Source organism: Mirounga angustirostris, unplaced genomic scaffold, assembly GCF_029215605.1.
Source record: "Mirounga angustirostris isolate CCGP_5_RB_7025 unplaced genomic scaffold, mMirAng1.0.hap1 SCAF_10, whole genome shotgun sequence".
NCBI classification, from domain to species: Eukaryota; Metazoa; Chordata; class Mammalia; order Carnivora; family Phocidae; genus Mirounga; species Mirounga angustirostris.
The window spans coordinates 112,662,289-112,677,841 of NW_026991718.1; the positions used below are offsets into that span (position 1 = coordinate 112,662,289).

General features: G+C 50.8%; 2 protein-coding genes across 9 annotated transcripts in view; one reads left to right on the plus strand and one right to left on the minus strand.

Annotated features, from left to right (window-relative positions):
- Positions 1–15,553, plus strand: part of FAM110A (family with sequence similarity 110 member A) — a 52,594-nt gene that overhangs the window by 27,764 nt on the left and 9,277 nt on the right. For 2 of the 7 annotated variants that reach the window (XR_010405809.1, XR_010405811.1), the window contains exon 4: positions 18–7,508. The exons of 1 other annotated variant lie outside the window; for it this stretch is intronic. The gene's annotated coding sequence lies outside the window, so the exon portion shown is untranslated. Of the gene's footprint in view, positions 1–17; positions 7,509–15,553 lie in introns of those variants that run through there. 4 more of the 7 variants (XR_010405812.1, XR_010405814.1, XR_010405816.1 and 1 more) reach the window with 4 other exon arrangements.
- ANGPT4 (angiopoietin 4) overlaps positions 13,295–15,553 on the minus strand; it is a 38,506-nt gene continuing 36,247 nt past the window's right edge. Inside the window, exon 9 of one of the 2 annotated variants that reach the window (XM_064572996.1) lies at positions 13,295–14,711. In XM_064572996.1, coding sequence (XP_064429066.1) covers positions 14,425–14,711 — 287 coding nt within the window. In that variant the 3' untranslated portion in view covers positions 13,295–14,424. Of the gene's footprint in view, positions 15,294–15,553 lie in introns of both variants that reach the window. The other variant, XM_045885596.3, reaches the window with a different exon arrangement.

A 15,553-nucleotide genomic window follows, 5' to 3' on the forward strand; every position in this document is an offset into this window, starting at 1 on the left:
TTGTCTTGGTTCATCAGGCACAGAACACCTTGTCTTGGTTTCTGTTCAACAGGACATCAGGCTCAGCTGCTCACATCCAAGCCAGCTCCCGGATGTCGGGCCTGCTCTCTCTTTCTCAACGGAAATCAACGCTGGTAGGTCCGGGAGGATTCCTTCTCCCTAAAGATCTCCAGATATTACTCAGTTTGGAGCGACAGGCTCATTCCCGCTCAAATCGGGCGGCATCTTTAGGTACTTTTCTTGGCCCAGAAGTCTTTCCTTTCCCATTTACATCTTCTATTAACAATATCTTAATCTCAGTTTTGGTATTAATTATACACAAAGAGATTATCTTACTAACAAGATATTGTAATAATAATATTTATCAACATTTGCTATGTACCAGGGGCTGTTCTAAGCATATTATATGTCTTAATTCAAGGATTCTTTTTTTTTTTTTTTTTTTAAGATTTTATGTATTTGACAGAGAGAGGGATAGCGAGAGCAGGAACACAAGCAGGGGGAGTAGGGGAGGGAGAAGCCGGCTTCCTGCTGAGTAGGGAGCCCGATGTGGGGCTCGATCCCAGGACCCCGGGATCATGACCTGAGCCGAAGACAGACGCTTAAGGACTGAGCCACCCAGGCACCCCTTAATTCAAGGATTCTTAACCTGGGGTCATGCTGGGGTCCGTGAATGGGATTCATCTTCATTCACCTGTAATTAAATTCAGCACTTCCTTCGATTATGAATGTGGGACACAAGCCACAGAGTGTCAGCAGAGCCTGGAACTTGGCCACCATTAGAAATCATAGCTACTTTCATATCCTACCACAGTGGTTATGGGTATCTCCAAATATTGTTAGCACTCATCATTATTTTGCAATTACAGTACTTATGAGATCTTGAGACCACTAGAGCTTGTTAGTTAAGTGTTCACCAAAAAGCATGTATAGTACCATATCACAACTGTGTTCTTTAAAAATATTTTGAGGACCACTTTTTAATTAATATAATTTGTTTCCTTCATAATTCAATGTATTTTATTTCAAGCAGTTGAAAACAGCATTCTGAGAAGGGCTCCATGATTTCACTCGATGCCAAAGGGATCCACAGAAGGACACACACGAAGAGCCCTGTGCATTGATTTACTCCTCCAATGACCCCACAGGCAGGTCTCATTACCAGCTTGTTAACGGAGGGGACATGAGGCACAGAGAAGATGTGTAGTTTGCCCAAGATCACACAGGTATTGAGTGGTTGTGCATTATTAAATCTGCCAGCTCTTTTCACAGCCTATGGGTTGTGATTATCCCGAGGCAGGTGTCAGACACATGGATCTATGGATCTCCATTTCTGCCTGTGGGTGTGTGTAATGCGTATATGTAGAAAAGCGAACCACAAATACTTGTCCATTCTGGGCCTTCTGTCTGACTTCTGGGATCCCTTCAGTAACTGCATCCTCATATCCTTTGGGCCCTCAGGGCTGAAGGGCTGGGCTGGGGAGGGCTCAGGGGCCCAGCGGGGGTGAGGTGGGCAGCAGGTGAAGGTGGGGTAGGAGGGCCAGCATAACTCCAGGGTTTGGCCTCTGGCCAGCAGCTACTCTTGTGACCTGGACAGCTTGGGGGGGCGGGGAATCTGGAGGAAAGAGGATGCAGGTCCCACAGTGAGACCAGTGAGACCCCTGGGACTTGTGAGTCGAGAACACCTGAGACCATGGTCCCTGTGCCAGGCTGCCTGGGTGGGGGCGCTGTGGGCAGCTCGAAGGGAAAGCAGCCCTCGCGTGAGCTCCTGGGCTCTCAACACTCCACTGCAACACCCCTTCCTTTCGGAGCCCAGACATGTGGGTTTTCCCGGCATCCAGCAGTTCTGCGACACCAGCTGGGTGTCCCACCACTTAAGTCCATTCTGACACCCAGGACCGCCCTCCCTTCCCGTCAGATGGCAGTTTCAAGTTCAAGTTGTCTCCTGTGCTTCTGAGTGCGGGCTATCAAGCAGAGGTTCCCAAGACGCCCTCCTCAGGTTTGACGAATCGCTAGAGCAGCTCCCAGAACTCAGGGAAACAGTTCACTTCCTAGATCACCTGTTTGTCATAAGGGGATATGACTCGGGAACGTGGAAGAGATGCGTGGGGCAGGGTAGGAGGGAAGGGGGCGGAGCTTCCATGTTCCCTGGGGTGTGTTTCTCAACCTGCTGCTCCGTGTGCTCACTAACTCTGCAGCTCTCTGGAGCCTGGACTTTGGGATTTGTATGGAGGCTTCATTACAGGAGCAGGATTGATGAAATCATTGGCCATAGGCCGAGGATTCCACCTCCAGCTCCTGGCCACGGCCCACTGCCTGGGGGTGCCCGTGGGGTGGGGCCAAAAGTCTGAGCCTGGTTGGTTCCCGTGGCAACCAGCCCCCAGCCTTGGGGCTTCCCAAAGAGTCACCTCATGAACAAACACGCAGGTGAGTAAAAAGAAATTCCTTCACCTTCAGGGCTGGGAACATTTTTCAGGAACCAATGACAAACCACCAAATATGACAAAAGATGCTCTCCTGGATCTTATTGCTCAGGAAATTCCAAGCATTTAGGCACTGTGTGCCAGAAATGGAGATGAAGACCGAATCTGTATGTTTCTTATGATAAATCATAACATCACAGGAACCTAGTAAAGCCTGCTGCCCACACAGGGGTGCTGGAGCCCCTATCCTGAAGGCAGTGAGTCCCAGAAAGGCCTTTGGATATGGGCCATCCCAGTCAAAGAGCGGAAGACTCCTCCTACCCCATGGGCCCTGGGACAGGGGTCAAGTAGAAGAGTCCCTTTGATCACAACTCTGGTTAGTTGTTTTCTTCCCAAAGGTGAAGTGACATTAGTAAAAATAATACATATATGTCCCATGGATTATTTATCCTCATACCTGTGTCACATTGGATCAATCATTACAGTTTTGTGAGGTGCTTTATAAGGAGCCGAGGCAGATGGAAAAATCACAGCAAGTCACTTTATCTCATTTTCTTATATAAAGAACAGGGACAGGGGCACCTGGGCGGCTCAGTCAGTTAAGCGTCTGATTCTTGGTTTCGGCTCCAGTCATGATCTCAGGGTCCTGAGATTGAGCCCCACGTCAGGCTCCGCGCTCAGTGAGGAATCTGCTTGTCCTTTTCCCTCTGCTCCCCGCCTCAAATAAATAAATAAAATCTTTAAAGAACAGAGACAATTATGTGCTGAGCTGTGTGGACTAAATGAAATATTGTATCTTCTCAGTTCTAAATGGTAGCCTCTATGTCTGGTGGACGCTCTGTCTGAGGAACTTTGGACATGAAGAGAAAGCAATAGCTTGTATTTTATCTAGTGTCTAATTCAATAACTTTTCTTTTTTTAAAACAGCTTTACTGAAGTTAAATTGACATGTGATAAACTGCCCATATGTAAAGTGAATCATCTGATAAGTTTTAACGTGTGTACCTCTGAAGCCGCCTCCACGGTCAAGGTGATGAGCGTGTGCATCCCCCATGAGTGTTTCCACCTGTGTAGCTTAGAGGACAGTGTTGTCTCAGAGCAGGGGCTCTGAAAGCTCTCGTTTTTCTGTGATTTATTTTTATTTTATTTTTTTTAAAGATTTTATTTATTTATTTGACAGAGAGAGACATAGCGAGAGAGGGAACACAAGCGGGGTAGTGGGAGAGGGAGAAGCAGGCTTCCCGCGGAGCAGGGAGGCCGATGCGGGGCTCGATCCCAGGACCCTGGGACCACGACCTGAGCCTAAGGCAGACCCTTAACTGACTGAGCCACCCAGGCGCTCCTGTGATTTTTTTTTTTTTTAAGATTTATTTATTTATTTGGGAGAGAGAGATAGCGAGAGCCAGTGGGGGGAGGGGCAGAAGGAGAGGCAGAGAGAGAACCTCAAGCAGGCTCCACGCTGAGTGGGGGAGCCTGACTCAGGACTCGATCTCATGACCCTGAGATCAGGACCCTGAGATCATGACCTGAGCTGAAACCAAGAGTCGGACGCTTAACTGACTGAGCCACCCGGGTGCCCCGGCCTGTGATTTTCAGAAAAGATGAGAATAGTTGTCCAGGGCAGATCACTACAGCATGGTTTCATTGCAAAGCCCAGGAAGGACCACACCGGACACCTGGCATCCTCTGCTGACTCCTGAAACCCCTCACAGCTGTGCTCTTGTGCAGTTTGGGCTTCTCTAAGCTGCAGGTAGGCTTGAGCAAAACCAGACCTTCTACTGGTTCAAGGAGCTGAAAAGTCCGCAGTGATGCTGGCTTCAGGTGAGGCCTGGTTCAAGACACCAGACATTATCCCCAGACCCTGCTTTTCCCTTGTCCTCATGCACAGGTAGGCATTTCTTGGAAAGCAAAATAGCATTAGTCCTAAGCAATGTGGGAGATGAAGCTGGAAAGGTAGCAAGGTGTTGGATGCTCCGCACCCTTGCCCTTGGAGTTCTCTTCTTTACTCTGGAGTCTGGTGACCATGGGCAGCCACGGAAGGATTTCGAGCATGAGAATGACCTGATTTTATTTGAGTTCTGAGAAGATTCCATCAGCCATGATGCAGGGTCAGAATCGTCATGACAAACAAATTCTTTCTCTAGAAATCCTTTCTTGTAGGAGAATCACAGTGGAGTTAGCACCAGGCAGCATTCTTGGCGCTTTTCTTTTGGAATCTCACATCTTCCCACATTCCCTGGGAAAAATGTGTATCGCTTAAAATTTTAAATCCCAAATAACAGTGGCTTGAAGACAATAAAAGTCTGTTTCTCACTGTGTATGGTGGTCCAGGGCTGGTGTAGCAGCTCCGCAGTCAAAAGAAATCCCAACTCCTTCCATCATTCTGCCTCCAGCCCAGTTTGTGGCTTCTATCTATCAGCTCACCTCATGGCCCAAGCTGCTGGTGCTCCAGCCATCACACCTGCACCTCAGGTAAAAGAAAAGGGGGAGGGCAAAGGAGTCCACCTTCTGGTGGGTCAGCTTTCCTATTTTCCTGACTTGACATCTCTTCTTACCTATTATTGTCCAGAACCTGGCACATGATCTACTTTAATATCAAAGAATTCTGGGAAGTGTGACCTTTATAGGGGCACATTGCCACCCAAAGTGGGGCATGTGTGTGTGTGTGTTTAAAAGGTTGTATATTCTTTGGCACTCTTCCCATTGAGAGGTGGGATCTATGACCTACTCCCCAAATCTGGGCTGGGGCTCTGTGAGGGCGTTGACCACTAGAATAGGCGGAAGCGATGTTTTTATAGTGTGATTTAGCATCCAGGTCATAAAAGGCCTCAAGCTCAAGCTGCAGGTAGGCCTTACCATGTACCTTCCATTTGGCTTAGGAACCAGGAAAGGCTTTGTGGACCTACGACCTATTTAGTGGCATAGGGCCCTGTGCTCAGAAGGGTCATTCACTTGTTTTCATGCTCTGCTACAGTCTTGAAATTCTTAATGAGTGTTGTATCTTTGAACTTGTGTTTTGTAAGTGAAGTCTGATGGCACAGTGAAGCACATGCCTATGTGGAGGGTAGATGTACACTAGCTCCCTGCCACTCTATTTGTGTGTGTGTTTGGGATGCCTGCTACGCGGCTTCCATAACACGCTTAACCTTGTACATAGGGTCCCATGCTCAGAAGGGCTCAGCAGAGTATTAAAACAATTAAAATTAAAAACAATTTAATTGTTTTAATTGTTTTAGTGCTCTGCTATCACATCTTGAAATTCTTTTTTTTTTAAATATTTAATTTATTTATTTGACAGAGAGAGAAGGAACACAAGCAGGGGGAGTGGGAGAGGGAGAAACAGGCTCCCTGCTGAGCAAGGAGCCCGACACAGGGCTCGATCCCAGGACTCTGGGATCATGACCCGAGCTGAAGGCAGATGCCTAACGACTGAGCCACCCAGGAGCCCCACATCTTGAAATTCTTAATTTCATCTTTGAACTTGTGTTTTGGAAGTGAAGTCCGATGGGACAGTGGCTGCTGCATGTGAGCAGAACATGCAGTAAGGGCGTCCACCGTTCACATACAGTGCCCACCGTTCACATACAGTTTCCACTGTTCACATACGGTGCCCACCAATCACATACGGTGCCCACCGATCACATACAGTGTCCACTGTTCACACATAGTGCTCACCATTCACATAAAGTGTTCACAATGCCCCATGAGCATAGAAGTCTAGTGAGCTCACATCACGTGGATGTTCGGAGGGCCTCCAAGTGGGTACAAGGTAAGCCTGTGATGTCTAGGATTGAGTAAGTAGGGGTACAGCCCACAGAGGCCATGCTTTCTGTTCCAACTAGAAGTACCTTTGGTGGCAGAAAAGAGGCACTAACATTCCAGAAAACCACAGACAACCCAGGAAGCTGATCGCATCCTTTCCTATCCATGTGACTTCCTGTATTAGCCAACCACCTGCACTGAGATGATGACCCACAGAGGAAGGGGAGGACAGGGTACCCCTCAGTCCCTTTCCTTTCAGTCTTCTTGACCCATGATAAACAGGAGGTAGAGTGTTGATAGAAGGTGTACACATCAAGAAGTGAAATAAAAGTGGTCCATTGGTTTGGTGCAGTATTTCCACAGTCTTGCTAAGAATGAAATACACACACACACACACACACACACACGAGCTCTGAAATACTAATTTTGTAATTTCAGTGACTCCACCTATGAGTTAAATGCTCTCACATCTGCATTCAAAACTGTCATTGTACCATATAAAGATGAATGGTAAAATTTATGCTAATAATTTAAATTAAAAAAATTTTTAGAACAACATTAAGTAAATAAATAAAAACACCATGACAAGTTGAGAGAGAGACTGTAGAAGAAAGGAAGAAACACATTTTCCTAAGGTTTGAACCATGGGCTCCACATTTTCATTTTGCACTGGGCCCTGCAAATTATGTTCCTGGTCCTGTTTGGAATGCTTGCTGTCAGGATGCTTCCTCTCAGAATCCAGCCGCCATGTTGTGAGGAAGCCCAAAGCATGAGGGAAAGGGCCTATGTGGATGCTCCAGTCAGCAGTCCCCCGCAAGCCCCACCTCGGAGTCATCCCAGCCCAGGTGACAGAAACAAAGCCTCCAGATGATTCCATCCCCACGTCTCCCAGCATTCCCCCAACCTCATCCCAACTTCCAGACGCCTCCATCCATCTGGGTCTTCCAGCTGAAGCTCGGCTGTCATGACATTGAGACACGCCCTCCCTGCAATACCCAGTCTGGATTCTTGACCTACAGAATCCCTGAGCAAAATAAATCCACGGCTGTTATTTTTCTGCCCCTGAGATTGCTGTAGTTTGATATGCAGAAATAAATTACCATAGTTTATTCGTTTGGGTTGATTCCCATCTTTGGTTAATACAAATGAAGCTGCAATGAATAACTGTGTGCATGTATTATGTATATTTAGGACAGATTCCTAGAAGTGAGGATTACTGTGTCAAAGGGTAAATGCATAAGTAATTTTGTTAGCAGTGGCCAAATTCCTCTCTACATTCTTATTTTCTCCCTAAATAGCTTTGTGTTTGCAGTGTACATGTGGATGTGTAATCTCCCCTCCCGACATACCTAAGTACATATAGAGAAACATACAGAGACAAAAATGCACACACAAAGGGACAGCCTGGTGAATTCTCACAAACTGAACATGTGTGTGTAACCTTCACATGGGTCAAGAAACGAACAGTCCTCGTCCCCTCAAACTGCCCTAGCACCCTTCCCAGTGAATACTCCCTTCCATGTATGAATATACCACTATTTACCCATTTTCCTATTGGTGTTTCCAGTTGGGGGCTAATACGTTCTATACTCCTTGGCTTTTGTTATACTCATCCAAACCTGTTGCACAGATGTCAGGGGTGTTAGATGCTCTTTTACCTTTTTGTTGGGTTATCGTTCTCAAACTAGGTTCCTCTGTAACCCTGGGGCCCTTTCTCAAATGACAAGAAAAGAACAAAGGCGTGGCTTGGCTTCTATCAGTTTAAAACCTTCTCCCAAACATTTGGGGTCCGGCCCCACTTGTCCGCTAGTGAGCTTCAGCAGTGACAAATGTTCAAGAAATAACAGGAAAGCCTGTAAATGCCACAGGCTGCATTGCGAATAGGACATCATTTATGGAGTGGTCTTTTGTGTCGGGACAGGTCGTTCACGGACAGTAGATGGATTTTCTCTAAACTTCAAACGCCTTGGCACAATAGGTATCATGATCTGGATTTCACTGGGAGTGAAAACCCAGGTTCTGACGGGGGAAAGCAACTTGCTCACAGTTACACACTAACACTGGAGGACCGGGAAGCCTGTAGGCTCAGCGACACCACAGCGCTGGCTTCCTGCTGTTTAGACTGTTATCTTCTGTGTCCTCTTCTCAGTCTGGCCCACCAGGGCCTGCCTACCTCAGTCCCTTACCAGACCTCTGGCTTCTTCCCCTTCCTGAATGCTCCGAAGCTTTCCCCTGGGCCAGCCCCAGGGCCTTTGCGTGTACTGTTACCTCTGCCTGGAACCCTCTTGTTCCTCTTCACCTAACTCCTCCTCATCCTAGAAGGATACCTTCCCCAACTAGTTGGCGCCTTGCTCCAATAGCACCATATATTTCCCCTCTCACCTTCATTTTAGGTGGTTTGGTTAATTCGTATTGAATTTCTGTCTCTTTCTGCCCACCCCAGACTATAAGAACCTGAGGGCAAGTGTCAGTCTGTCTTGTTCATGGCCATGTCCCAGTGCCTAGCACAGTAGTTAGTAAATACTTGATGAAGGAAGGGACCATCTTATTTGAATCTCATGGCAACTCTGTGAAGCAAGCAGAGCTGGGCTGCTCACTCCCTTTTTACAGATGAGGAGAGTGAGGTCCAGAGAGGGAAAGGGTTGGTCCACTCTTCTGATTTGTGGACACAGCCAGACCTGGACAGCTGTGATCCTGATGCCTCTCCCAGACACCAACGGGCAGGTGGAGGCGGAGGGAAGAGATCTCGGCCAGCCAGGAGGTTTCCAGTCTCCCCAGATTAAAGTGGCCTGTCCCTGTCCCTCCCCTGCCCAGGCCACTCGAGGGGGGATGGGCGGGAAGCAGGTCAAGGAGGTCAACAAGGAAGAAAGCTAAGTCCTACTAAGAAAAGATTTGGGGGCGGTGAGCCTGTGGCCAAGTGCTCTGAAGCCAGGCAGGGAAGTCAGGAAGTCAGAGCAGGAAGGAAGGTCTGTCCCTGCCCCAGGGGGGGTCAAGCAGGGACAGTGGGCCTTTATTTTCCTGTGTGAGCTTCAGGCACTGGCTAGCTTCAGCTTGGCAACTGCTTATGCATTTATTTATTTTCCTTGAACCTTGGTCACGGGGAACATAAGATCCAGGTGAAGCATGCTCTGGAGCAGGTGATGTGGGCCCAGAGCTACCTTGGTAAATTCTTACTGTGTGTCTTTGGCCACGTGACTTCACATCTCTGGGTCTCAGTTTCCCTATTTGGAAAGGGGAGAGATGATCATAGTACCTATCCCATAAGGTCATTATGGGGCTTCCGTGGAGATTCTAAGGGAAGTTCTTCATAAGGTCCCTGGCAAAGAGAAGTAATTGGAGACAAATCACAGAGAGCTTACTATGTACAAGCTCTCTCCTAGGTGCCTGGCAATTTACTAAGCCCTCATGGGGATTTTGGAGGCTCTTAAATTATCCCTGTAAGGAGCAGAAGTGGACTTGGGCCCAGCTCTCGGCAGAACCAGAGGGCTGAACTGATACACTGTGTTACTTACAGAGAGTAGCTACCACGTGCTGGGCCTGGAATTCCATGCCATGGGGACGTGAAAGTCCAGTGGAAATGGACAATCCTCCAGGATACCTGAGGGCCACCTGGGATCCTTTCCTCAGAAGGAATTCGTCAGGCCCAAAGCCTCTGAACTCCAGTGTAAGAACAGAGCAGAGGTGGAGCTGGAGAAAGACTTGACCTGGGTGGTGAAGAGCCCTGATAGCAGGCTGAGCACAGGGTACTGGGGAGCCACTGAAGGTTTCAGGCAGGGGACATGACATGACTGTAGGCCAGGAGGGAGCAAACCTGGAGAGGGAGCCCTATAGGGAGACTGCTGGGATATTCTGAGCCAAAGATACCAGTCTGGGGTAAAGAGGGTACATGCTGGAGGCGACGCGGTGCTGGATGGCCTGTTTCCCTTCCTGCCAGGTGCGAAATGACACCTTTGGGTGCAACTGCCCGGGCCGGAGAGGGAAGCTGTGGTTGAGGATGGCAGAGCTGCCCACCAGCCTTGGACTGCTCAGCTCCAGACTTACAGGGAAGAAAAATATTTAACCCACTGAATTTTGGGGTCCTCTTGCTACAGCAGCTTAGCTTGTACCCTAAGTCACTGTGTGACTGTAGGCAAGGCACTTGACTTCTCTGAGCCTCTGTTTCCACATCTGTAAAATGGGGTAATACTAGAACCCATTAGGATTCAGAGTTAGTGTGTGTAAACTAGCATGGAGGAGGCAGACAGCGCCTCGTGTTCCCACCCAAGCCCCCCTGGTTGATCCTGTGGAGGAGACACTCCCAACTTCCCATTCAGCCGAGGGCAAGTCCCTTACGTTCTCTTCCTCCTTCTGACTCCCCCACTGGCACCGAGTGCAGGGCAGTGCACACAATAAGGCCCTTGACTCAGTTTTCTAGAATAACAGGATGTGGATGACTTTCAGATAGAGGTGCTCCCTCTCCTGTATTTTACAGAGAAACTGAGGTCCAGAGAGGGGCAGAAATTTGCCTCTGCTGCACAATGACTCGGGCAGAGTGATGGCTGGATTCAGTCCTGGCAGGTGTTGGGATGGGGAGTGACCTCTGATGTAGGTGCTGGGCAGGCACGCTGTCCCACCCCTCTCCCCCTTGCTCATGATGGCTGCAGCCACACTGGCCCCCTTGTAGTTCCTCATGATCACATCAGGGCCTTTGCACTTGCTGTTCCACCTACTGAAACTACCCTTCCCTGGCTGCCTCTTTCTCACTGTATCAGTCCTCCATTTAGGTACTACCTCTTCAGAGAGGGCTTCCCCTGATCACCTGAAGTTGAACTCTCTGTAATCAGTCTCTACCTCCTGTTTGCTTTCTTTATTTGCAATATATTAATTTGTCAATTTAGTTTTACAAACTAAAAAAAATTCTGATTTGGGCCAGCCTCTCTCTCTAGCCTACGTTCTGTGAGCATAAGAGTGTCTTGTTTGCTCCATCCCCATCACCCAGTCTGGCCTTGACCCAGGCAGATCCTCAACACATACTTGCTATGTGAACAAATGCATGCATGCATGAATGACTGCATGAGTGAATGTTCCAGGTCTGGATGTCCACCATCACCTGGAATCCACATGATTTCCCTGTGAACCAACCCCCAGGCTCCCCAGTGTGCAGATGGGGAAAGGGAGGCTCTAAGAGTCCTCACGGGGTAGGGCAGGAACGTGTCAGGTGCTAAAGGCCATTGGACTTCCCTGACCTCCGGACACACGAGAACCTCCGCTGCACAACCCCACATTCATCTAACACAAGCAAGTAACACACTTATGCTGGACACGGCCTGGACCAGACTCCATTCTCCGAAATGCTGCCCCACCGGAAGATGGGGCCGCTGCTGTTGCCAAGGCAACGCTGTTAGTTTTCGGAAGCATCTTTAAATGGGACAGGTGAAGGCTCCCACAGACACCGAGGGGGAGGGAAATCTGGAAAATGGGGTCAAATCCCCCCAGCCAGCAAGACAGACCATCCTGATGCTGGCTGGTCCCCTACTCCCTGCAAAGGGCCACCTTTGACCTCAGCCATGGCTCTGGAGTGTGCACAGTGACTTTCTCCCTCATTGTGGAAACTGCTTCTGCTGGGGACACGCAGAGACCTTAGGAACAATGTGATCAGGTGCCAGTGGTAAAGGCAGACTGGTCTTGGAGAGCTTTCCAGAAATTTCCTTCAGTCCTTGAAATAAGTAGAGGGGACCCTACTCCAGTATTTTTGTGGTTGGTGCCAAGATGCCCCAGAGAGGCCCGCACAAGGGAGGCAGCTCATAGATGCAGGGGCACCGGAGGTGGTGATGCGCTGTGCCACCTCGGATGAAACCCTTTTCCTCTCTGAGCGCTAACTTCTTCAACACTACAGTGCGGAGAATGCCGGTCTGGTGTAGGGAGTGGGGACAAGGATTCTGCAGAGTCAGGTATCCCAGAAGCCAGATCCTATGCGTAGGGACCTCGAGGAGATCCAGCCAGGGCCAAGGCCACACCAGCCATGCCCCCACGGGGGCCTTGTGCTGCCTGGAGTCCTTCTGCTGGTCTTGTCTGCAGCCGCTGTGGCTCAGCATCGCTCTCAGGGGGCTTAGAGAGGTCAGCAGCTGCTCTGTCCTGATTGCAGGGATGCGAAACAGAGACTCAGTCAGAGAGGACCAGGGATTCTGCTCCAGGGACACAGCCAGGACAGCGAACCAGGGTCTGACATCCCTGGACAGGCCACAGCTGTGTCCTTGATAGTTTGGGGCAACCCCGAGGTGAGCTGGAGCCTGGGGCCAGGCCTTGGGGGCACGGAGGCTGGGAGAGGGGGCAGAGATGGAGGGAAATGGGAGTCAGAGAGATGGAAGGAGGAACAGTGATTGCCAGTCTGGAAATGGCGCCTAGAAACAGCTAGTCCACGTGACTTGGGTGGGACTGACCCTACCCCCGTTCCAGGTGTGATCAGGTGGCCCAGGTCTGGTCAATCAGACACATAGTGATAAGTGCAGAGATGCGCACAGGAGGACCAGTCCCAGCTGGAGAAAATCATGCCTTTGCTGGAATCCCTGGGACAGGGGAACGCTCTGTCTTAGGGATGCTCAGCTGGGAGGACATGAGCCCAGGGCTGCTGGAGCCACCTGTCAGGAGAAAACCTGATGGAGAATAAAGCCAACATGGTGGATGCAGGGCTGAGAGGTGAAGAGGGACATCATTTGAGCCCCTGGATCTAACCGTGCCTGAATCCACTCCTAGACTTCCTGGCATGTGAGTCAATCCATTCCTTAGGATAGGGTTTCTATCCCTTGTGTTGGATGAGTCCTGGCATGGAGGAGGAAGGAAGGGAGGGAGGAAGGATGACTATTTTAGAACAGGCATCTGAGGGTAACCCAAATCAGCTTCTTGGCCTTTTCTAGAAAATGACTATAGACCCGGGTTTGGGCCTCACCCCACCCAGAGGAGTCTGTTCCTGGGGCTCCCAGCTCTGGCTTCATCTCCTCTCCAGTGCCCACCTGGCTGATAAAACTCTGCAGTACACACATAAATGCCACGGAGTCAAAAAACAAATGCTCACCTTACCTGGGTCCAGAAGAAGGGGGGCATGCACTTAGGGGTGAATTTCCTCACCCCACTTTCCTCTTTGGGAACTAAACTTTATTAGGCACCTGCTCATGCCGAGCCCTGTTACAAAGTTGACATACACGGTTTCATCACCTCCTGCCACAGCCCAGCCAGGAGAGAGCATCATTTCTAGTTCACAGACAAGGCAACTGAGGCCTTGAGAGGCTGAGCCACTGGCCTCAAGTCCAGGAGCTGGAGCAGGTCTGTCCAATTCCAGAGCCCCGCCGGCAGCACGGCTGCTCACGCGGTAGATGCTAAATGAAGGCCTGCCCAGCAAATGCTGTGTGAGGCCACGTGAGCCTTCGGGGCAGCACCCTGCCCCTCGGTAATTTCCCCCTCCTGCCTGAAAGGCCACCATTGGCAACCCCATCCTTTGTTTTTTTCAAAGAGATCAGTGTTAATCTGTGCTGGCTTTGCTCAGGGGACCAGCTGAGGCGGGACTCAAGGACAGGTGGGAAAAGGTGGCCCATTTCCACCATCCCAGCCTCATCCAGGAGAAAACCTGAAGACAGAGGCGTACCCTGGTGGGAGAGCAGGTTGGTCTCGGCTGGTCTGGGTGTTGGCTGAAGACAGCAGGACGGTGCTGGCCTCATCAGGCCCGAGGAGGGTGACAGTGATGGGGGTGGGTAGCAGGGCGGCTGTGGCCCCTCTCTGACCCTGTCCTCTGAAGGAAGCTCGTGGGGAGCCCCTGGTCTCCCAGACCCAGGCCAAGGCTGGCTCTGCCCCACACTCCCACTTCCCTCAAACCCCCAACTGTAGCATCACTGTTGGATCAGGTGGGAGGAGAGGGCTAGGGTCCTGGCTTGGAGGCTGGAAGGATCTGGACTTGAAGATGGCATCCTGCCCAAGGCAGAGTGGACAGTCCCCAACAGTCCCTGAAACTTGAGCCAAGGTGGGCTAGGGCTACAGGGAGTGCTGAGAGGATAGCCTCCAGGCAGATATCTGGCTTCCTGGGGCCAGAAGGAGCCTGGCAGGACCCCAGCCCACAGCACAGATTGGAAACTTAGTTCTAGGTCCTTCTTCAGGGGTGGCATGTGTCTTCTTTAACCCAAAGCTTCTTCCAGTTGCTTTTAGAGGCTGTTGGAGACCATCACTGTGTCTCTTGTAGCTCGAAAGTGTGAGTGCAGATGGGGGTGGGGAGCTAGGGCTCCTCCTCTTCACACTTGACCAACTTTTTCCAAGGGCATCTGCAGCCCCGAGAGATGCTCTGGGATAAAGAAGGCCTGTTTTCCAATAAGGACACTTGGAGAAAGCTGCCCACTCTAACCTCTTCACAGGCAGTCAAAAGGCATATGCCCACACTAAAGGCTCTGACAAGTCCTGCAGCTATGGATGCCTGTTCATATTGATTTAAGCTGGTGTTTCCCTCCATAGGTACTTTTCGAGGGGAGCCTGAGTTATTCTCTCCGGAACACCTTCGGGGACACACTGGGGGTAAAGAAATCCTTGTTAGATCTTCTGGAGCCTCCAAGAGACCAGGTCTGAGCTCCAGATGCTGGGGCCTAGGAGGGGTGGACTGTTAGTCATGTATTTCTTTGAGGACCTACATGAAGTCTGTTCTCAGCTCATTCAGGGTGTTGTGACCCTCAAGCTGGCAGGGGGCCCGTGCAGGAGACAGAAGGGAGGAGGACAGAGGGACACTGTAGAGGCAGGATCCCCCCATTACCCACCATCTCGCAACTTGAGGGGAACAGGGGGGCAGCGGACCCTCTGACTCCCGGGCAGGAAAGGAGAGCGGCCTCAGGAGACCCAGGGTATCCAGGACAAGGCCCTGGCACTGTGCCCTGTGTTTGGGGTCCAGCTCGCCCCGGCTCTTCCACTGGGTCCAGCCTCCGGGCACGGCTGCCTCTCAAATGCCCACGGGGCGCAGCATCATGCGAGTGGCCCGCAGCGAGTAGCTGGGGCCCTGGAAGTAGTGCCAGCGGATGCCGTTGAGCTTGCGCGTGTGGTGGCGAGCTGGGTAGTAGATGCCGTTGAGATTGGAGAGGCCGCAGGCGTCAAACCACCACCCTGGTGGAGGGAGAGCAAGATGCTTGGGCGGGGGCGGGCCAGCCAGTGGGTTGAGGGCAGCCCCCCAGGCCCCGGGACTAACCGAGGCTGCTGCCTCCTCTGGGAAGCCAGCTCGCAGGGGGAGATGGGGCCGAGTGGAATGGGCATGCGGGCGGCAGGGGGGCCCCCAGAGCCTCTGCTCAGCCTGCAGCCTCTGGAGGGCGACACCTCGATGCCACCCCCCCAGCTTGTTTTCCCCTAGCCCAGTCTCAGAGGAAGAT